The 24,457-nt window shown below is 42.4% G+C and overlaps 1 protein-coding gene across 1 annotated transcript in view; it reads left to right on the plus strand.

Annotated features, from left to right (window-relative positions):
* si:dkey-237h12.3 (teneurin-3) overlaps nucleotides 1-24,457 on the plus strand; it is a 157,679-nt gene that overhangs the window by 131,112 nt on the left and 2,110 nt on the right. The window contains exons 20-27 of the mRNA XM_020509186.2: nucleotides 5,798-6,030; nucleotides 7,732-7,886; nucleotides 10,417-11,291; nucleotides 13,219-13,394; nucleotides 13,825-14,060; nucleotides 15,193-15,489; nucleotides 18,849-20,460; nucleotides 20,718-20,848. Of these exons, the coding sequence (XP_020364775.2) occupies nucleotides 5,798-6,030; nucleotides 7,732-7,886; nucleotides 10,417-11,291; nucleotides 13,219-13,394; nucleotides 13,825-14,060; nucleotides 15,193-15,489; nucleotides 18,849-20,460; nucleotides 20,718-20,848 (3,715 nt within the window). The remainder of the gene's footprint in view (nucleotides 1-5,797; nucleotides 6,031-7,731; nucleotides 7,887-10,416; nucleotides 11,292-13,218; nucleotides 13,395-13,824; nucleotides 14,061-15,192; nucleotides 15,490-18,848; nucleotides 20,461-20,717; nucleotides 20,849-24,457) is intronic.

Raw genomic sequence — 24,457 nt, forward strand, 5'->3', positions numbered from 1 at the left:
AAAACTGAGCAATCGGGGTAGGAGGGCTTTGGTCAGGGAGGTGACCAAGAACCCAGTAGTCACTCTAACAGAACTCCAGAGTTCCACTGTGGAGATGAGAGAACCTTCCAGAAGGACAACCGTCTCTGCAGCACTTCACCAATCAGGCCTTTATGGTAGAGTGGCCAGACGGAAGTCACTCTTCAGTAAAAGGCATATGACAGCCCACTTTGCCAAAAGGCACCTAAAGAACTCTCAGACCATGAAACAAGATTCTCTGGTCTGATGAAAACAAGATTGAACTCTTTGGCCTGAATGCCAAGCATCACATCTGGGGAAACCATGCACCGACCCTACGGTGAAGAATTGGTGGTGGCAGCATCATGCTGTGGGGATGTTTTTCAAGAGCGGGGACTGGGAGATTAGTCAGGGCCAAGGGAAAGATGAACGGAGCAAAGTACAGAGAGAACCTTGAACCTCCAGAGCGTTCAGGACCTCAGACTGGGGTGACGATTCACCTTCCAATAGGACAACGACCCTAAGCACACAGCCAAGACAACGCAGGAGTGGCTTTGGGACAAGTCTCTGAATGTCCTTGAGTGGCCCAGCCAGAGCCCGGACTTGAATCCGATCAAACATCTCTGGAGTGACCTGTAAATGGCTGTGCAGCGATGCTCCCCATCCAACCTGACAGAGCTTGAGAGGATCTGCAGAGAAGAATGGGAGAAACTCCCCCAAATACACGTGTGCCAAGCTTGTAGAGTCATACCCAGTAAGACTCAAGGTTGTAATCACTGCCAAAGGTGCTTCAACAAAATACTGAGTAAAGGGTCTGAATACTTATTTAAACATGACATTTAAGTTCTCTTTTTAAGAAATTTGCTAAAAAATCTAAAAACCCGTTTTTGCTTTGTCATTATGGGAAATTGTGTGTAGATTGACGAGGGTGGAGACAATTTAATCAATTGTAGAATAATGCTGTAACGTAACACAATGTGAAAAAATTCAAGGGGTCTGAATACTTTCCGAATGCACCATAATGTGGAATCTATACTATATCCTTTACAATTAGAGAAAGACTCCATGTCTTTTGCCATGTAATTGAGATGATTTAGGCTGATTTGCCAAGTTGGCCTCAATCACCAATAAGCTTCATTTTGCCAATTGGCAGACTCCGAAACAGCAGATGTTGATTAGAATGAAAGCTGTTTTACAGCCAGGGCTACTTACAACAAAGCTTATGAAATCTGTCTACCAAGAGGCTACAGTTGATGTGTCTATCTCTTACAATCAATTTGATGACCCTGGCCCACATTTTGCAAACACCAGTGATTGCACTTCAGTCTTCAGTATAGAACACATCCCCACAAATCACACAACATTCACAACCGCCCTGCCTATTCATCATGTTTCAAGACATTCTCTTATAGGTGCATGGAGAACGTTAAGCCAACATGATTGAATTGCTCGATATAAGAAATTGTTGTCTTTTCTATCATTAATGTGATGACAATTATTTTATGAAATCAATTAACTACATTTAATTATTACGCAATTCAATTAATCATATAACAATTAATTAAGTAGTAATCTTGGGGCACCATGGAAAAAGTGTATTTAACGAGTTACCGTTTTCCGAATGAACTCTTAAAGATATAAAGATCTCTTACATTTCAGTCATCAGTCAGTGATTAAATTAATTGTTACCTTCTATCAGTCTCATTCTGAATGTCGCAAAACAGAACCCTAGCATAAATGATGAATCAGCGATATACAAATTGGCTTAATTATTTATTTACTAACTAAATAATCACACAGAATTACATAAACACACAAACAGGATAACTTACACATTGATTACTACACAATGACATAACTACACAATGAAAAGTCCTTAGTGGACTAACCTGATATGATGGCTTGGTAGACAATGGAAAGGGGTGGGAACAGATAAAGTGCCGGAAAGACAGAATGGACCAACTACATACAGTTGATAACTCTGCTCATGGAAATGCTAATAGTTTGCACATGAACGGCCGCTCATTCGAAAATAATTGCAATGTACATACTGTATTTACACTTGTATGTCTTGTCGTCTCTCTCTGTTGAAATTGCCCGTTCCATTTTCTTTGGAGAGTAATTCATTAGAAGTCTCTGGTTGTGTTCCGTCAGACGTACCAATGGTCATTTGATTGGATTTGATTTGGAAATGTTCAATGTCCTTCTCACGTCTTCGATTGAGTTTCTCAGACTATTTTACATATACAGCTGCAGACTGTGAATGTGAAGTCTTTAGTTTTGTAGATTTCTTAACCATTTGTAACGTATTTAGCTGGCGCTGCACGTAACTAGTCTTTAGGGTGGTAGCCATTTAAATTGCAACCATTTCAACATGTAGCTACAGCTCCATGCTCCCAAAAGGGCAAGTCATGACAAACTGTATAATGCATGTATTTACAGGTCACTGACAAATAAAGGAAATAGAGCTTCAATGCCCCTTGGCATAGATTCTACAAGTGTCTGGAGGGATGTGACACCATTCTTCCACAGGCAATTCCATAATTTGGTGTTTTGTTGATGGTGGTGGAAAACGCTGTCTCGGGCACCGTGCCAGAATCTCCCATAACTGTTCAAATGGGTTGAGATCTGGTGACTGAGACGGCCATGGCTAATGGTTTACATTGTTTTCATGCTCATCAAACCATTCAGTGACCACTCGTGCCCTGCGGAGGGGCGGTATTGTCATCCTATGTGGGCATAGCCATGGTAGACAAAATAATATCCTTCCCACCATTTTTATACATGGCTGAGGATTGCTTAATTTAAGGCTGCAATCCCGTTAATGGGATCGATATGACAACAGCCAGTGAAAGTGCAGGGCGGCAAATTCAAAACAACAGAAATCTCATAATTAAAATTCCTCAAACATACTGTTTTTCAAACATACCATTTTATACCGTTTTAAAGGTAATCTTGTTGTTAATCCCACCGCAGTGTCCGATTTCAAATAGGCTTTACAGTGAAAGCACCACAAATGATTATGTTAGGTCACCACCAACTCACAGAAAAATTCAGCCATTTTTAGAGAGAGGAGGAGAGAGGAGTCACAAAAAGCACAAATAGTGATATAATTAATCACTAACTTTTGATGATCTTCACCAGATGACACTCATAGGACTTCATGTAACACAATACATGTATGTTTTGTTTGATAAAATTCATATTTAAAAAATATCAGTATACATTGGCACGTTACGTTCCCTAGTTCCAAAAAGATCCGGTGAAATTGCAGAGAGCCACATCATTTTCCAGAAATACTCATTATAAATGTCGATAAATACAATTGTTAGACGTGGAAATATAGATATACAGTGGGGCAAAAAAGTATTTAGTCAGCCACCAATTGTGCAAGTTCTCCCACTTAAAAAGATGAGAGAGGCCTGTAATTTTCATCATAGGTACACTTCAACTATGACAGACAAAATGAGAAGAAAAAATCCAGAAAATCCAATTGTAGGATTTTTTATGAATTTATTTGCAAATTATGGTGGAAAATAAGTATTTGGTCACCTACAAACAAGCAGGATTTCTGGCTCTCACAGACCTGTAACTTCTTCTTTAAGAGGCTCCTCTGTCCTTCACTCGTTACCTGTATTATTTTCCACCATAATTTGCAAATAAATTCATAAAAAATCCTACAATGTGATTTTCTGGATTTTTTTCCTTCTCATTTTGTCTGTCATAGTTGAAGTGTACCTATGATGAAAATTACAGGCCTCTCTCATCTTTTTAAGTGGGAGAACTTACACAATTGGTGGCTGACTAAATACTTTTTTGCCCCACTGTACCTGATCTAAGTGATTGATAGTTGGTATTCAGCAGTCATAAAATTATTCCTTATAATTATAATCACAAAATAGTGATTTTGTCAGACAGCATAGGCAGCAGCTCTATAGAGATGATGACTTGGAATGAAATAATAGTCATCAAATAAAACAAATGTAATATACACATCAACTGAAATATTTTATTAAAGTAAAGCAATGTGAATAAATTATGCTTAATAAATGATAAGCGGTAATGTCAGACATTACCATTATTGGATTTGAATTAATTGTGAGAATGCATTAAACACAACAGTGTTGCTACGGCATTTAATGTTTAAAAAATAATAATCGAAATTGAAAACGGTTGTCCTTGTTTAAATAATCGAACCGAAACTGATTTGACCTCAAAAAGAATTAATCGCTCAGCACTATTGGTGATTTGAATGGAGAAAAAAGCAGTGGTGTAATGGCCCAATGCATTCCCTTGTGGGGGAGTTTTTTATATTGTCCCCTCTGTGAGTTATGAGTGTAGGGTTTAACTCCACAACATATATTCTCCCCTCGGAGAGTTATGGGTGCAGGGTTTAACTCCAAGACATAGTCACTCCTCCTTTTTCCCATTCTCCATTCTGCACAACAAATCTTCATTGTCTGCTCCTTTTTTATGGTGTTTTTCTTAGACCTTTAAGTCACACACTTTTACGGTCTCTCTTTGTCTTGCTCTTCTCTGCTTCCTTCCTTTCTTCCCGCCCTAAGAAATAAAGATTTTAGACACAGGTAGGTGTATGACGGTGCAATTCTGTCACTGTCTTTCTGTGTGTTAAGAATGAATGTATTTTTTATGAACATATGTTTATGGTAAATTGATAAGCCATTAAGGCATTATTTAATCATCTGGTTTGGCTCATAAAGGTGTCCAGTTTTATAACCACACTCTCTAATGTAACATGACTTTTTTTCACTGTGTTTAATGCATTCTCACATTTATTTTAACACACTCACATTATTCCATTCATAAGTGTCAAAGGCTTACAGTATTGACTAATGTACCATTAAACATAAGAACACTTACTGGGGCTATCTTCATTGCCAGACAGTTAAACAAGTTCTAACCACATTCAACAGCTTATGTTTCAGGCTTATCATTGGCCTCCGAGCACACAGATGAGTTGTGTCTTCCTCAGTTGGAAAGAGTTGACCTTTTGATATGTCAATGTGCAATGTGTCATTTAGTCATGTAAGAGGATTATGGGTAACTGGCTTAGAACATTTTTTAATGTAATTGCCTTTGACAAAAGATAACAATTCAACAGTCAATACTACTATACTTGCTGTATGTTGGTGGCATATAGCGCCCTACATAGAAAATGATTAATTCTGTTCTTACATTGGATGATTTTTTCATAATAGCAGCAAGCCTTGAAGACATCTCTCCTAACTCATTCTGAAGGAGCCCGACACATTTTGAGGCATTTAAAATGAATGCAAATAAGCACAACCCGACGAAATGCCATTCAGTTGTTGACTGTCATTAACATAAACACTTCATTCTATATTTACTACAGGCTTCCCCGCGCAGGGGAGTGATGACGGTTAAAATAATCTGACACACTTGATGTTGTTGCTGCCACTTTGTCATACTCAAACCCACTCCAGTCACATCCTGTTAAATTCTCTGACTCTTTTCATTGACTATCAAACCTATTCCCCACCCGTTTGTTATGCAAAAATACTCACAAGCTTAATTGGGCATTCACAATGACAAAGTCACAAACAGATACAGAGGCTCCTTTTTCTGGGGTCATTATCATTCTCAATGTCAAATTATCTTTCTGTTATTTAGGAAAAACACCTTTAAATTCAACAAAGAAAAACATGTAAAGCGTTGATTATTTTTGGATTGTTCATAAAAACACCTTTTAAACAAGTTTATTTTGAGATTGTTCATATTGCGGCAATCACAGTAACCACCATTATTTCCTCAATCCTAGTAACAACCCTGCTCACCGCTATTACCTGGCCACCGACCCAGTGACTGGGCAGCTGTATGTGTCCGACACCAACTCGCGGAGGATCTACCGGCCCAAGGTCCTGACGGGGATCAAGGAACTGCAGAGTAACGCGGAGGTGGTGGCAGGGACCGGGGAGCACTGTCTGCCCTTTGACGAGACCCACTGTGGGGATGGGGGCAAGGCCACGGAGGCCCTGCTCACTGGGCCAAAAGGTAGGACCTGAGCCAACATTAGTCTGTTCCCTCCAGGGTTTGCCAATTCCGCTCCTGGAAAATGCCTGGGTGTAAAGGCTGCAGGCTTTTGTTCCAGCCCTGCAGTAAAACATTTGATTAGAACAGAATTAGCTGAATTGGATGTGTTACCGCAGGGCTGAAATTGAATCCTGCAAAGCTTTCAAAAGTTTGGTGATTCACAGCACAAAATATGTTTTAGAAGTAATGTGTTATCCCTTTTCACCAGGTCAGAAAATGTTTACACAAGGGTAACTGGCAGTAAATGTAAAATGCACATAAAATCAGTAGTGGATTCAGACGTGTCAGGTGAACTATTGTGTCCTCACCTGTGGTCTAATAATTTCCAATGTTCTCTTTCAATTGCTACCATGGTCATGCATATGCTTTTTAAAGTTCTTCTGTTTCAATTTGGCCCTATCCATATAGGCCCATTTCCACGAGCATAAGGGGTTAAGAAGTCATGGATTATTAGTTTGTCTGGTGTGTGCCAGTCTTTAAAGTCCCCCCTAATGGCCCAGTTTAGACTGCATTTAAAAGAGTGGGTTTGACTGAAGGGAGTCTGGGAGTGAGTGACTCTAACTATGAAATGGGAGGAGGTAGAGGCTGGGGGAAAGATGGCAGATGGCTGGGGTTTTATTTTCCAGACGTTTGCTGAAATATGCTCAAATGTGACACTTTTCATCTGTCTGAATTTCCCCTCCGACTTTCAAATAGCCAGCTCTCCCAGAATGCATTGGTGGTCCCTCAGCTCTTTAATGTTTCAGTAGCCAGGCAATCTTTGTGCAGACCTACATGTAGCCACAGGTCAAACCAAAGCACTCACCTATAAAAATAAATCATACAAAAATAAACTGATTTAGAAGCTATTAAATCTGATAAAGGCAGAATATATACCAATTCCTCAGCTATTGTGATCTACTTTTCTCACCCTGTTGAGTTTAAAAACCAACCACAGTGTGTTTACACCAGCGTTTTATAGCGCTTATTGAAAAAAGAAATGGAAATGTACGAGAGGTTTAATTGAAATCCTATAGGCACTGCTCTCTGTTAGGAGCCCACAATAACATGATGAGATGTGAAGTGTGCCATGGTTGCTAATGTATTTTCCCTGTGTGGGACAAATTACTACGGCAAGCACTCTCTCCTCGCACAGAAAGTTGGAACCCTCAGCCGACACTCAATCAGTCAGGCAATTTTGCCCACTGTCGTAACCATGGCAACTGCCTGTCGTTCACCCGTTTCGTCTAAAATTGGCCCTAGCCGTCATTTCCCCCCGCCCACCCATTTCACAGATAGAGGTAAGAGGGTTGATGATTGTTGGGTGATGGAGCTGCAATTTAAGGGAAAAAAGTCACGCTCATTGACACTGTACCTATGAGTTCTGTTTTTAGAGGTGGGATATGGCGGGATGCGCGGTGCCAGGCACACATACAGTAGAGATACAGCCTTTCCCACTTCACCCTGAGAAATTATTCAATAGCAGGAAAGCAGGCGGTTGAATTATTGAAGGGTGTGCTTTTTGCAGTGACCTGAATAATGGGAAGCCAAACTCGACACATGTATCCGTCGTGTTCTGTCCACAGAGTCATGGAGGCAGAAAGAACTTGACATTTCCCACATCTGACACATCTATCATCTGCCTTTCTTTTATTCCCCCCTTCCCCCCTTTTGCCTCGACAGGTATCGCTGTGGACAAGAATGGACTGATATATTTTGTGGACGGCACCACGATCCGGAGAGTTGACCAAAGCGGCATCATATCCACACTCCTGGGCTCCAATGACCTCACGTCGGCACGCCCCCTGACCTGTGACATCAGCATGGACATCAATCAGGTGACTGTCAGATTACCAGTCAGGTCTCCCTCAAGCATGCTCGGTCCTCAAGTCAGTTCCCATAGGGCTCACATCACAGCGCCACCTTGTGGTTCTCTTCCTGCCCATCTATGAGTCACTCAGTCTGGAGTGTTACGTAATGTCAGTCTCTTTAGGATTTTGAGATCGCAAATATATATTTTTTTATCAAGGGCATGCCAATTTGACCAATCATCGCACTATTACAGCATAAAACCATCAAATCTCTGCAATATTAGCGCATTAAACTGTCTGATTACCACACTACAAAAAGAAGGTTAGCATAAAATGGTTCAATCAAGCCATTTTTGTGACAATTTGGACAAAATCATTGCATATTCCCATGCAAAATGTAAAATATGCTGCAGTAAAATCAAGCAATTATGACCGCAGCGAACCCCTAAAACTGACATGAAATCATGATAATGGAAGTACTTACACAGTTAAATAATAGACCTTTGGGCATGGTTATCTCAGGGGAAGAAAATACATTAGAAGGCATTGTATTGTGGTTTAAGGACCTCTATCTTTCAAGTTGCTGAGGCTTATTTTGGGGTATCTAGAAAAGTTTCCCAATCTGTTCCTTAAGGACCCTCAGGACTGCATATTGTTATTGCACTACACTAGCACATCTGACTCATATAAGTCAAATAACCACCAAGCCCTTGATTAGTTTAATCAGGTGTAATCGAAGTTCATGTAGTCAGCAACTGCTTTTTCCTACCAAACAACATAACATTTCAGCATTTCAACAACTTTCCACAGATGCAAAAGAACGTGTCTCCAAAAATCTTCCCTTAACAGTTGATAATGGTGCATGAAGAAGGCAATAAGTTACCTCCTCAGGAACATAGTGCCCTGTCAGGATGCAATAAGTTACCTCCTCATAAACATAGTGCCCTGTCAGGAGGCAATAAGTTACGTCCACATGAACATAGTGCCCTGTCAGGAGGCAATAAGTTACCTCCTCAGGAACATAGTGCCCTGTCAGGAGGCAATAAGTTACCTCCTCATGAACATAGTGCCCTGTCAGGAGGCAATAAGTTACCTCCTCAGGAACATAGTGCCCTGTCAGGAGGCAATAAGTTACCTCCTCAGGAACATAGTGCCCTGTCAGGAGGCAATAAGTTACCTCCTCAGGAACATAGTGCCCTGTCAGGAGGCAATAAGTTACCTCCTCATGAACATAGTGCCCTGTCAGGAGGCAATAAGTTACCTCCTCATGAACATAGTGCCCTGTCAGGAGGCAATAAGTTACCTCCTCATGAACATAGTGCCCTGTCAGGAGGCAATAAGTTACCTCCTCAGGAACATAGTGCCCTGTCAGGAGGCAATAAGTTACCTCCTCATGAACATAGTGCCCTGTCAGGAGGCAATAAGTTACCTCCTCAGGAACATAGTGCCCTGTCAGGAGGCAATAAGTTACCTCCTCATGAACATAGTGCCCTGTCAGGAGGCAATAAGTTACCTCCTCATGAACATAGTGCCCTGTCAGGAGGCAATAAGTTACCTCCTCATGAACATAGTGCCCTGTCAGGAGGCAATAAGTTACCTCCTCAGGAACATAGTGCCCTGTCAGGAGGCAATAAGTTACCTCCTCATGAACATAGTGCCCTGTCAGGAGGCAATAAGTTACCTCCTCAGGAACATAGTGCCCTGTCAGGAGGCAATAAGTTACCTCCTCAGGAACATAGTGCCCTGTCAGGAGGCAATAAGTTACCTCCTCATGAGGCTAAAACATTAACTCAATATAACGTTGTCTATCCTCTCAAACATCTCCACTCTATCCCCTTCCATTACATACAGTCTCTGACATGGTGCAAATGAATAATGAAGAAAATAAAACTAAGAAAGCTTTTATCATATTAAAATGGAATGGCGGGCCTCCATTACACACCATATATTTAGGCTCTCTGGAAGGGACGTTTCAGGAGTGGATTGGAGTCGAGAGTCAAACTCAACTTGGATTGGAGTCCCATACCTCTGCCCTTTACACCAAGGGGACATGCCAGAGAGCATTTCCATTTGTCTTATCGGAACCCTAATGGAGGCATGAAACCATCAGGCGGACTGGCCTGCATAGGACTAAACATGTCGTCTTAAGTTAATTAAGACACTTCAATGTTACAACCCAACACAGATATCCTTTTGGCTAGACTGTAGCATCCCAAGGCATATTGTCCCCCATAAGAAGGCAGACTGGTAGGCTGGCATGCATGGCACAGCAGGCACAGAGACAGCCTTAAGGGCAAAATGCCTTATTATTAATCACTGTCTGGAAAGGAAGATTAAGGATGTGTTTTCACACAGTTTTTGACAATGCTGATGTCACACTGAAATATTTCAGAGATTGTAGACATTTCTAATGGGACAAGGTTTCTAATGGGACAAGGTTGCCAATGTCACATTGGTGATGTGTAGATGGAGAAGATCACAGTAATTTGGGTTGACAGTCACGTTTTAATGCCATGTCTCTGTGAAGTGGTGCCTATAACAATGTCCCAATCTGCAGGTGCTCCTGGAGTGGCCTACCGACCTAGCGGTCAGCCCCATGGATAACTCCCTGTACGTCCTGGACAACAATGTGGTCCTACGAATCACTGAGAACGGGCAGGTCAGCATTGCAGCAGGCCGGCCCATTCACTGCCCTTTGGCTGGAATGGACCGTGGAGGTCAAAGGGCAGCCCTGACGCCCCTGGAGTCTGCCATAGCCATTGCCGTGTCCTACCACGGCGCCATCTTCATCGCCGAAACTGACGAGCGGAAGCTGAGCCGAATCCGAACTGTATCCATCGATGGTGAAATAACCCATCTGGTGGGGTCGCCGTCTGACTGCGACTGTAAGAACGATGTTAACTGCGATTGTTACCAGACGGGTGATGGCTACGCCAAAGACGCCCGTCTCAACGCACCGTCCTCTCTTGTCGTGGCACCCGATGGCACCCTGTATATGGCAGACCTGGGCAACATCCGCATCCGGGCGGTCGGTAGGAACGGGCCTGCGTTGACCTCCAATGCCAACACCTTCGAGGTGGCGTCGCCGGACGCCCAGGAAGTGTACGTCTTTGACACCAATGGTACCCACCAACACACCGCCAGCCTCATGACGGGTGACTTGAAGTATACCTTCAGCTACAGCACGGAGAACGATGTAACCGCCATGACCGATAGCAACGGAAACACCCTGAGAATCCGCCGCGACCCTAACCGTATGCCTGTGCGCATAGTCGCCCCTGACAACCAGGTAATCTGGCTGACCATGGGGACCAACGGTGGGCTGAAGACCTTGATGGCTCAGGGCCAGGAACTGGTGCTGCTCACCTACCATGGTAACACTGGCCTGCTGGCTACCAAGACCTCTGAAATCGGCTGGACCACATTCTACGAGTGAGTATACAGAAGTAAGAGGGTCTGATTCCTGGAATGGCTGAATAGACCTTCACTTTTTGGGGTGATGATAATTATATTTGAGTAATATGAAGAAATAGTCATTGATCATAAGGTAAGCTAAATGAGTTACTGCTTTGCACTTAAAATGTACTTAAATTGATATTATACTCTGCTCAAAAAAATAAAGGGAACACTTAAACAACACAATGTAACTCCAAGTCAATCACACTTCTGTGAAATCAAACTGTCCACTTAGGAAGCAACACTGATTGACAATAAATTTCACATGCTGTTGTGCAAATGGAATAGACAACAGGTGGAAATTATAGGGAATTAGCAAGACACCCCGCAATAAAGGAGTGGTTCTGCAGGTGGTGACCACAGACCACTTCTCAGTTCCTATGCTTCCTGTCTGATGTTTTGGTCACTTTTGAATGCTAGCGGTGCTTTCACTCTAGTGGTAGGATGAGACGGAGTCTACAACCCACACAAGTGGCTCAGGTAGTGCAGCTCATCCAGGAAGGCACATCAATGCGAGCTGTGGCAAGATGGTTTGCTGTGTCTGTCAGCATAGTGTCCAGAGCATGGAGGCGCTACCAGGAGACAGGCCAGTACATCAGGAGACGTGGAGGAGGCCGAGGGAGGGCAACAACCCAGCAGCAGGACCGCTACCTCCGCCTTTGTGCAAGGAGGAGCAGGAGGAGCACTGCCAGAGCCCTGAAAAATGACCTCCAGCAGGCCACAAATGTGTCTGCTCAACCGGTCAGAAACAGACTCCATGAGGGTGGTATGAGGGCCCGACGTCCACAGGTGCACCGTGCAGGACGTTTGGCATTTGCCAGAGAACACCAAGATTGGCAAATTCGCCACTGGCGCCCTGTGCTCTTCACAGATGAAGGCAGGTTCACACTGAGCACATGTGACAGACGTGACAGAGTCTGGAGACGCCGTGGAGAACGTTCTGCTGCCTGCAACATCTTCCAGCATGACCGGTTTGGTGGTGGGTCAGTCATGGTGTGGGGTGGCATTTCTTTGGGGGGCCGCACAGCCCTCCATGTGCTCGCCAGAGGTAGCCTGACTGCCATTAGGTACCGAGATGAGATCCTCAGACCCCTTGTGAGACCATATGCTGGTGCGGTTGGCCCTGGGTTCTTCCTAATGCAAGACAATGCTAGACCTCATGTGGCTGGAGTGTGTCAGCAGTTCCTGCAAGAGGAAGGCATTGATGCTATGGACTGGCCCGCCCGTTCCCCAGACCTGAATCCAATTGAGCACATCTGGGACATCATGTCTCGCTCCATCCACCAATGCCACGTTGCACCACAGACTGTCCAGGAGTTGGCGGATGCTTTAGTCCAGGTCTGGGAGGAGATCCCTCAGGAGACCATCCGTCACCTCATCAGGAGCATGCCCAGGCATTGTAGGGAGGTCATACAGGCACATGGAGGCCACACACACTACTGAGCCTCATTTTGACTTGTTTTAAGGACATTACATCAAAGTTGGATCAGCCTGTAGTGTGGTTTTCCACTTTAATTTTGAGTGTGACTCCAAATCCAGACCTCCATGGGTTGATACATTTGATTTCCATTGATAATTTTTGTGTGATTTTGTTGTCAGCACATTCAACTATGTAAAGAAAAAAGTATTTAATAAGAATATTTCATTCATTCAGATCTAGGATGTGTTACTTTAGTGTTCCCTTTATATTTTTGAGCAGTGTATTTTCATCTTGATGTGAAATTGGTGGCAGTCACAGTAACTTCCTTCACATTGACACACACTGGAAAATTTGCCCACAGTGTCATATTTTGACCCTTTGATGTTGCTTACATACTCTGAAAAAAATGACACCATGCATCAATGGAAACATTCATGAATCATAATGATCACCTTTACATTAACTTCTCCATCTATCTTTCAGCTATGACAGCGAAGGCAGGCTAATGAACGTGACGTTCCCCACCGGAACAGTGAACAACCTGTACACCGACATCTACAGGGCCTTGACCGTGGACATTGAGAGCTCCTTGACTGAAGAGGAAATTAGCATTACCACCAATACCTCCACCATTCGTGCCTTCTATACATTGGCTCAGGGTAAGCCACACATCTCCTCCTCTCTGTCTTGCTAAAACAAGTACAAACAGTTCAGATGGCCATTTTGAAAGTAGTTATTTGTCATTGTTGCTTGGGTTGTCACGGCAATGTTGAGTAAGATTAAGTCATGTATCATTATGGGTGAGCGGTTTGGACAGAAGACAGTGTAAATGATTACTTCCTCAGTAGGTGGGGTAAGCAGAAACCTTGTATCGTAACTCTTTGTCCACTGTATTGAGCTATTTATTTAATTCTTCCATTTGTTGTAGTTCTATAGTTATTTTTTAAATGTTAATCAGTTTTCTACCAGTGAGTAGTTATTTTTTTTATATAGGTGGCAAGATTTCCCTGAGTATCCACAACAATGATTTAGAGTTACAATACTTAGGACAATGTTATCATTTATGACCCTGTCTTTTAAAAATTTCAGATCAATGTAGAAGCAGTTATCAGGTTGGCTATGATAACTCTCTGAGGATCACCTATGCCAACGGAATGGACACACACTACCAGACTGAGCCCCACATCCTGGCGGGCACTGCCAACCCCACCGTGGCACGGCGTAACATGAGTTTGCCAGGGGAGAGTGGGCAGAATCTGGTTGAGTGGCGCTTCCGCAAGGAGCAAACCAGGGGCAAAGTCATTGTTTTTGGGCGCAAGCTAAGGGTGAGTTTCACTTTATTAATCAGAGTTATTAATTTATTAATTTATTGTAAGACATGTTGTTCACTAATTTACTGTATATTAACTGTGACACTTACCTGAAGTGTAGACCTACAGCAAAATAATTTAAATGCCTCCCTGGATGCATCAATGATTAATCCTGGAGTTGCGTGTGAGATATGAGCACACCTGATTTCAATTAAATGCAGTAAAATAGTACCTGCTTCCAAATTCCCAATACCCTATACTACCAGTATTCTTCTCCAGAACCTGCCAATGAGATTTACAATTGACGTTATGAACTTAACTTGGGTAGTTACTTTCCTTAACAGCAATTTTGGGTTTAATCGTTTCTGAGCAAATGCCAGTGTCTCTCAGTTTAATGAAGCCCTTGAAGGAGCTGTTCATCTCCTCTCACTGACTGCCAAAGAGCGGCAATCACACTAAATGCTGTTTTTAGGGCACCAGACAAAATAATAAGTGCACTCTCCGTGACTCTGTGACTTAAAAGTCTGTAGCATAGAATTAGGAATTAGACTACTAGAATTGACATGAACCTTCTTATGATGCTATACAAGGTCAGCCATTTTGGTAAGGGAGTTGGGAGCTACCTAGTCAATAATTTGTCAAATTAACTGCCAATAGGCCAACATTTCATTCAAACAATGCAGTCAATGCATAGCCATACACAGGCTCAACAAGTTGTAAATGATATTGTACTGATATTGTATCATATTATAACACTTACAGCTTTCCAAGAAGACAACATTAAGACATTTATGGTATGCTTGCATATATTTTAGAGGCTATTTCTAAATCAAATTGATATAAAACTTTTGTATACTGTATTAAAATTTTAGAACAATATTTTAGGTTGACAATCATTTTGTTATACAATTTCTGATATATCATATGCCTTACTTGTATTTTCCTGCTTAAGTAAGAGAATGAAATGCATCACCTATGCCTCTACTGCAATTCGGACTGGTTTGGATTTCTCCCAATGGCTGACATTTTCATACCATTCTGAAACTTTGAGGGTTTGTGACATAGCCCCTCTAGTAATCTAATATGATCTCTATGGTCTGTTGTTGTTTTGGCTTGGCTTTGATTCAATACACATACCAACGAATAGGTGAATGGACGGAACATTCTATCGGTTGATTACGACCGTACGCTGAGGATGGAGAAGATTTACGATGACCACAGGAAGTTCCTGCTGAAGATTATCTATGACGGCGCGGGCCACCCTGTGCTGTGGGTACCCAGCAGTAAGCTGCTTCCCGTGAACGTCAGCCGGAGCAGCAACGGTCAGATCAGTGCCCTCCAGAGGGGGCAGACCAGCGAGCGGTTGGAGTATGACGCTCAGGGACGCGTTGTGTCCAGATTGTTTGCTGACGGGAAGACGTGGAGTTACACATACCTGGACAAGGTGAGGGTTGAAGTGATTCGGTTTCTCCACTGATCGCTCAGTGCACAACACAAATGGATGATGAAAGTAATTGTGTATAGGAATGCAGGCCCCATACACGCTTTGCTTAACTCTTCCCTGTTTTGGGGATTTGCGTGGATCTGGTACCGCTTCCGACTGATATTTTCGCTTAAAAATTGATATGTGGTCATCATAGATTGAAATGTATTGCATTTTTTTTAAATCTTTATTTTACTAGGCAAGCCAGTTAAGAACAAATTCTTATTTTCGATGATGGCCTAGGAACAGTGGGTTAACTGCCTTGTTCAGGGGCAGAACAACAGATTTTTACCTTGTCAGCTTGGGGATTTGATCTTGTAACCTTTCGGTTACTAGTCTAAACACTCTAACCACTAGGCTACCTGCTGCCCCTGCATTGAGCAGTAGCCCTGATTCTCACGGACACAGGAGTATGTGTCTTCTGCCTTTGTGAAGTAGGATGTGAAATCTGACACCATTTGAAGAGGAGCTGTCCCTCCTACCATTTCATTCGCTTTCCGACTGTCCATCAACTCCTGGCTGAAACCTACATCACAGCCACTTACATCGTAACGCAGCAGGAGAGAGTGCATTCAGAGATCGATTTATACCAGTAATCTAAAATAATTAATAGATACAAAATAAAAATGTTCTGTTTGTCATAGACGGACAATATTAATATGAGATGAAAAGCGAGTTCCTATCTAGTTCAAAAAGCCAAGATGGAGCTCTGTCAGACGTTCACAGTGATGGGGGCAGATGTTTTGATTAAGAGAGACCTTTAGAAAATATGTATTTTACAGTTATAAGGAAGGTGAAATCTTATATTTAGTCATTTTTATACTATATATATTTATACTATATTTAGAACATATATAAGTCATGTCAATCCTTAATCATACAGTTTTGTTGAATAGGAAATAGACCCCCCAAAAAGTTAATATTTTCATTTTTCTATCATATTTGTACTGTGTACTTATTAAGCTTGTGTCCTTAAGTGCCTACACCAGAAAGGTGAGATTTGACCCTTTCTTGGAGTATGCAGCATTACTATTATAGTTATTGTTTATGGCCCTCTCATGATAAATAATTACTTTTGGGGATTACTTAGATTACATTTAGTTACTTTTCAGAGGTTTTAAGCAGAACTTCTAAACCTCACACACACACACACACACACACACACACACACGGTACTTGCCTACATTAGAGCTGCTCATTATGGTAACACCTCCACTTTAAGAACAGAACTCCTCGCAGAACTTCCCTAAGAACAGATCTCCTCGCAGAAGTTCCCTAAGAACAGAACTCCTCGCAGAACTTCCCTGAGAACAGAACTCCTCGCAGAACTTCCCTAAGAACAGAACTCCTCGCTGAACTTCCCTAAGAACAGAACTCCTCGCTGAACTTCCCTAAGAACAAGAACTCCTCACAGAACGGCAGGGTAGCCTAGTGGTTAGAGCGTTGGTCTAGTAACCGGAAGGTTGCAAGGTCAAACCCCCAACCTGACAATGTACAAATCTGTTGTTCTGCCCCTGAACAGAACCCCCTGAACCCCCAGGAAATCTCTGCATGGTTTTGCACAAGGAAAAGTCTCTGCAGCTGAGCCTTCCAGTAAGTGATCTCACTTATTTTAAGATCTGCCAGGAGTTACAGTAAGGGAAAAAGTATTTGATCCCCTGCTGATTTTGTATGTTTGCCCACTGACAAAACAAATATCAGTCTATCATTTTAATGGTAGGTTTATTTGAACAGTGAGAGACAGAATAACAACAAAAAAATCCAGAAAAACGCATGTAAACATTTTTATAAATTGATTTGCATTTTAATGAGGGAAATAAGTATTTGACCCCCTCTCAATCAGAAAGATTTCTGGCTCCCAGGTGTCTTCTATACAGGTAACGAGCTGAGATTAGGAGCACACTCTTAAAGGGAGTGCTCCTATTCTCAGTTTGTTACCTGTATAAAAGATACTGTATCTGTCCACAGAAGCAAGACCAAAGAGCTCTCCAAGGATGTCAGGGACAAGATTGTAGACCTACACAAGGCTGGAATGGGCTACAAGACCATCGCCAAGCAGCTTGGTGAGAAGATGACAACAGTTGGTGCGATTATTCGCAAATGGAAGAAACACAAAAGAACTGTCAATCTCCCTCGGCCTGGGGCTCCATGCAAGATCTCACCTCGTGGAGTTGCAATGATCATGACAACGGGGAGGAATCAGCCCAGAACTACACGGGAGGATCTTGTCAACGATCTCAAGGCAGCTGGGACCATAGTCACCAAGAAAACAATTGGTGACACCACTACGCCGTGAAGGACTGAAATCCTGCAGCGCCCGCAAGGTCCCCCTGCTCAAGAAAGCACATATACATGCCCGACTGAAGTTTGCCAATGAACATCTGAATGATTCAGAGGACAACTGGGTGAAATGGAGCTCTTTGGCATCAACTCAACTCGCCGTGTTTGGAGGAGGAGGAATGCTGCCTATGACCCCAAGAGCAGGTGGCCTAGCCAGTCTCCAGACCTTAATCCCATAGAAAATCTGTGGAGGGAGCTGAAGGTTCGAGTTGCCAAACATCAGCCTCGAAACCTTAATGACTTGGAGAAGATCTGCAAAGAGGAGTGGGACAAAATCCCTCCTGAGATGTGTGCAAACCTGGTGGCCAACTACAAGAAACGTCTGACCTCTGTGATTGCCAACAAGGGTTTTGCCACCAAGTCATGTTTTGCAGAGGGTTCAAATACTTATTTCCCTCATTGAAATGCAAATCAATTTATAACATTTTTGACATGCGTTTTTCTGGATTTGTTTGTTGTTATTCTGTCTCTCACTGTTCAAATAAACCTACCATTAAAATTATAGACGGATAATTTCTTTGTCAGTGGGCAAACGTGCAAAATCAGCAGGGGATCAAATACTTTTTTCCCTTACTGTAACTCCTGGCAGATCTTAAAATAATTGAGTTCACTTACTGGAAGGCTCAGCTGCAGAGACTTTTCCTTGTGCAAAACCATGCAGAGATTTCCTTGCCCTCACTTGGCCCTCCTTGTGCTCATTACAAGACAGGGATAGGCCATGTCAACAAAGAAACACGAGGCACACTGAAAGCTTTAGGAGCTCAAGTAACCAATGGCCCACTGAAAGCACTTCTAGGATCCAAAGTGCATTATGAATGAACTCTGAGTTGCCATGGATTTTAGGAGTCAGAAATAAATATGTGTAGGTTTGATGCAATTGTTTAGGCTATTTTGTGAGCTGGTGGTGTGCATATATATTTATTTGTAGTCATAAAAGAGCAATAATTTGTTTTTTCTCCCTTTCCTCATCTTTCCTCTAGTCGATGGTGCTCCTGCTCCACAGCCAGCGTCAGTACATCTTCGACTTTGACTCTCAGGACCGGCTATCTGCCGTCACCATGCCCAGTGTGGCCCGCTACACCATGAACACAGTCCGCTCAGTGGGCTACTACCGCAACATCTTCCACCCGCCTGAGAGCAACGCTTCTGTAGCAGTGGACTACAGCGAGGATGGCCTCCTGCAGCGAGTGGTGCACTTGGGCACGGGCCGCCGGATCCTGTACAAGTACCGACGGCAGAACAAGCTAGCCGAAGTCCTGTATGACAGCACGCGGGTCAGCTTTACATACGATGAGATGGCAGGCGTGCTGAAAACGGTCAACCTGCAGAGCGAGGGCTTCATCTGTTCAATCCGTTACCGCCAAGTGGGCCCCCTGGTGGACCGGCAGATCTTCCGCTTCAGCGAGGATGGCATGGTCAACGCCCGCTTTGACTACACCTACGACAGCAGCCTGCGCATCACCAGCGTGCAAGGCGTCATCAACGAGACGCCGCTGCCCATCGACCTCTACCAGTTTGACGACATCTCCGGCAAGGTAGAGCAGTTTGGCAAGTTTGGCGTTATCTACTATGACATCAACCAGATCATCTCCACGGCCGTCATGACCTACACCAAGCACTTTGACGCCCACGGCCGGATCAAGGAGATTCAGTACGAGATCTTCCGATCCCTTATGTACTGGATCACCTTCCAGTACGATGACGTGGGACGATGCACCAAGAGGGAAATCAAGATTGGGCCATTCGCCAACACCACCAAGTACGGCTATGAGTACGATGTAGATGGCCAGCTCCAGACGGTCTACCTCAACGACAAGATCATGTGGCGCTACACCTACGACCTGAACGGCAACCTCCACCTACTGAACCCAGGCAACAGTGCCCGCCTGCTCCCCCTGCGCTACGACCTCCGTGACCGCATCACCCGCCTGGGAGACGTGCAATACCGCATGGACGAGGATGGCTTCCTCCGCCAGCGAGGTTCTGAGATCTTCGACTACAACTCAAAGGGCCTCCTGGTACGCGTATACAGCAAGGGCAACAGCTGGACCATCCAATACCGCTACGACGGCCTGGGCCGGAGGGTGTCTACCAAGAACAGCCTGGGGCAGCATCTGCAGTACTTCTATGCAGACCTGAGCTACCCCAGCAGGATCACCCACGTCTACAACCACTCCAGCTCTGAGATCACCTCCCTGTACTATGACCTGCAGGGACACCTGTTTGCCCAGGAGATCAGCAGCGGAGAGGAGTACTACATCGCCTGTGACAACACCGGAACCCCTCTGGCCGTATTCACCAGCAATGGCCTCCTGATCAAGCAGGTCCAGTATACGGCGTATGGGGAGATCTACTTTGACTCCAACCCGGACTTTCAACTGGTGCTGGGGTTCCACGGGGGGCTCTATGACCCACTGACCAAATTGTTGCATTTTGGTGAGAGGGACTATGACATTATGCCCGGCAGGTGGACTGTGCCTGACATCAACACCTGGAAACGAGTGGGGAAAGAGCCAGGTCCTTTTAATCTCTACATGTTCAGAAACAACAACCCCATCAGCAAAGTACATGAAGTGAGAGAGTATGTCGCAGGTAAGATATTTATTGTCACTTATATTCGACTTAGTAACATTTAATGTGCACGTCGTGTAAACATGTTATTTAAATGTGCTAACTAAATGTTGAAATCTTTGTACATACTGAAACTGGTAATGCATGCAATCATGCCAGCTTATTCATGACAACTAAGACATTCATTACTTATGATAAAACATTACCATATTTTCTATTTTGACATAACCACGTCATTAAATATTTAGTATGACCTTGATCTTATTTGTCCCATGTAGATGTGAATAGCTGGCTGGTGACCTTTGGGTTCCATCTACACAACACCATTCCTGGCTACCCAGTCCCAAAGTTTGATCTGACCCACCCATCTTATGAACTGAAGAAGAGCCAGCTCTGGGATGATTTACCGGTTGGTTTCATATTTTACATTATTTCAATCCCTCCTTTATTGTCCTGCTATTTGTGATCCATATATTAGAGAAATGTAAAGTAAGCAGGTTGAACTTTATATTAAAAAAAATGTAACCTTTATTTTACCAGGGAAAATGTATTGAGACCTAGGTCTCTGTTTCAAATGTGCCCTGCACAATGCAACACAAATATACACGCTATACACAAAATAAAATATACATATATACAGTATTCACATTAAAATACAAAAACACATGGGAAGCACAAGTAAAATGTCACAAATCACCAAGAAAACAGTTATATTCCTTCACAAATAATTCCCCAATCAGTACTCTAATCTGCCCGAACAGCACCAGAACATTAGCTGAAATGTATTTTGATTTTTTTTCCAGCAATACAGTGCATTAAAACTAAAACTAAAAGCAGATTTACCTAGCTTGGTTGCCTAGAGTTAACCAATCCTTTGAACGAGTTAGGCAACTCGGGTGTCTATACTTCAACAGCAAAGTTAGATATGCAGTGAACAAAAACCTGGAAATGTCTGCTTATCCAAAATTACAACCAACTGATTGCAGCATTACTGCAAAAATGGAGGACGCAAGTGGAAACGGAAGAAGTTAAGGAACTTGTCTGTCAGCCTTGCATTAAAGACCAAAAATTGGCTGAAGGAAATTGTGATAAATACAAACGTATACCAGTTTCATTTAAGGACTAAAACATTTACTACTGCGCCATACAGGTTGAAAAAATTGTTTGGAGAAGATATTTGATGTACCGATTCTATGGCACATGGTTTATGAATATAATATGACACATGTATTTTGTATAATATCAATTATTATACAACATTCTTGCAACCAATAGAATGTTATATACAGTTGAAGTCGGAAGTTTACAAACACCTTGACCAAATACATTTAAACTCCGTTTTTCACATTTCCTAACATTTAATCCTAGTAAAAATTCCCTGTTTTAGGTCAGTTAGGATCAACACTTTATTTTAAGAATGTGAAATGTCAGAATAATAGTTGAGAGAATGATTTATTTCAGGTTTGATTTCTTTCATCACATTCCCAGTGGGTCAGAAGTTTACATACACTCAATTAGTATTTGGTAGCACTTGACTTTAAATGGTTTAACTTGGGTCAAACATTTTGGGTAGCCTTCCACAAGCTTCCCACAATAAGTTGGGGGAATTTTGGCCCATTCCTCCTGACAGAGCTGGTGTAACTGAGTCAGGTTTGTAGGCCTCCCTGCTTGTACATGCTTTTTCAGTTCGGCCCACATATTTTCTTAGTAACAGGGTCAGGGTTTTGTGATGGCCACTCCAATACCGTGACTTTGTTGTCCTTAAGCCATTTTGCCAAAGTATGGAAGTATGCTTGGGGTCATTTTCCATTTGGAAGACCATTTACGACTAAGCTTTAACTTCCTGACTGATGTCTTGAGATGTTGCTTCAATATAGCCACATAATTTTCCTGCCTCATGATGCCACCTATTTTGTGAAGTGCACTAGTCCCTCCTGCAGCAAAGCACCCCTACAACATGATGCTGCCACCCCCGTGCTTCACGGTTGGGATGGGGTTCTTCGGCTTGCAAGCATCCCCCTTTTTCCATCAAGCATAACAATGGTCATTATGGCCAAACAGTTCTATTTATGTTTCCAAAAAGTATGATATTTGTCCCCATATGCAGTTACAAACCGTAGCCTGGCTTATTTCTGGCGGTTTTGGAGCAAGTGGCTTCTTTCTTGCTGAGAGACCTTTCAGGTTATTTCGATAAAGGATTCGTTTTACTGTGGATATAGATACTTTTGTACCTGTTTCCTCCAGCATCTTCACAAGGTCCTTTGCTGTTGTTCTTGGATTGTTTTACACTTTTTGCACCAAGTACGTTCATCTCTAGGAGACAGAACGCATCTCCTTTCTGAACGGTATGTCGGCTGCTTGGTCCCATGGTGTTTATACTTGGGTACTATTGTTTGTACAGATGAATGTGGTACCTTCAGGTGTTTGGCTGAAGGTACCAGACTTGTGGAGGTCTTTTTTCTGAGGTCTTGACTGATTTCTTTTGATTTTCCCATGATGTCAAGCAAAGAGGCACTGAGTTTGAAGGTAGGCCGTGAAACATCCACAGGTACACCTCCAATTGACTCAAATTATGTCAATTAGCCTATCAGAAGCTTCTAAAGCCATGACATCATTTTCTGGAATTTTACAAGTTTTTTAAAGGCACAGTCATCTTAGTGTATGTGAACTTCTGACCCACTGGAATTGTGATACAGTGAATTTTAAGTGAAATAATCTGTCTGTAAACAATTATTGGAAAAATTACTTGTGTCACGCACAAAGTAAATGTCCTAACCGACTTGCCAAAACTGTTGTTTGTTAACAAGAAATTTGTGCAGTGGTTGAAAAATGAGTTTTAATGACTCCAACCTAAGTCTATGTAAACTTCCTACTTCAACTGTTTATGGGGGATACAACCATCCCAGCTCTGCAGATTTAGCTGCGAATAGACAGAATCATTAGATCACTTGTTTTGGTGCTGCCCATATGTAGCTGGTTTTTGGTCGCAGGTTCAGGAATGGCAGAAAAAGTTGAACATTTACTTGAAGCTAACTCTGCAAATCTGCAAATAGATCTGGGTGATTTGAAAAGTCGTGGTAAATCAATCAATAATATAATAATACTCTTAGCAAAAATGTTTATCTTTAATTTACAATCTGTAGAAACTATGAGAATAGAAAGATTCAGAACTTTTGTGAAACATCACAAAAATATACTGTATGGCAGCTAGAAATCAAAACTGGATGGTCTTCAGAGAGGGATGGTAGGGGTAGAGAGTAGCTGGGACTAAAAGCAAACAATAGATAACAAATGTAAAATATAGTGTTTCCACAAAATGTATATCGTATGTATAAGCAGGAAGTAGAAACCTAAGTATTTTTGTCCATTAGTTTACTCCAATTAAGGGTAGGTAGGGTTAGGGAAAATATATCTAAAAATGTTTTAATTGTATATACAGTACCAGTCAAAAGATTGGACACACTTACTCATTCCAGTGTTTTTCTTTATTTGTTACTATTTTTTACATTGTAGAATAATAGTGAAGACATCAAAACTATGAAATAACACATATGGAATCATGTAGTAACCAAAAGAAGTGTTAAAAACAAAATATATTTTGTGTTTTAGATTCTTCAAAGTAGCAACCCTTTGCCTTATTGACAGCTTTGCACACTTCTGGCATTCACTCAACCAGCTTCATGAGGAATGCTTTTCCAACAGTCTTGAAGGAGTTCCCACATATGCTGAGCAGTTGTATATGGGGGATTGGAAATGATGCAGACAATTTCTTTGATAGAAGCCACAATTTATTTGCAATATTAAAGATAATCTAGATAAGTTTATGAAGTAGGGCCTTGTAAGAACACAGGGAGTAATGTAGAGATCTAAAAGAGCATAGTTGTTTACTGTATGAATATCAACCACTATGACAAACAAGCAGTGGAAAAAGAAACATGTAAAAAAGAAACAAGAATCCATACATATTCATTTTTGTTTTAGGTTTGTAATTGGTATCACATTTAATTGGACAGCGTTT

Source organism: Oncorhynchus kisutch, linkage group LG19 (assembly GCF_002021735.2).
Source record: "Oncorhynchus kisutch isolate 150728-3 linkage group LG19, Okis_V2, whole genome shotgun sequence".
Lineage (NCBI taxonomy): Eukaryota > Metazoa > Chordata > Actinopteri > Salmoniformes > Salmonidae > Oncorhynchus > Oncorhynchus kisutch.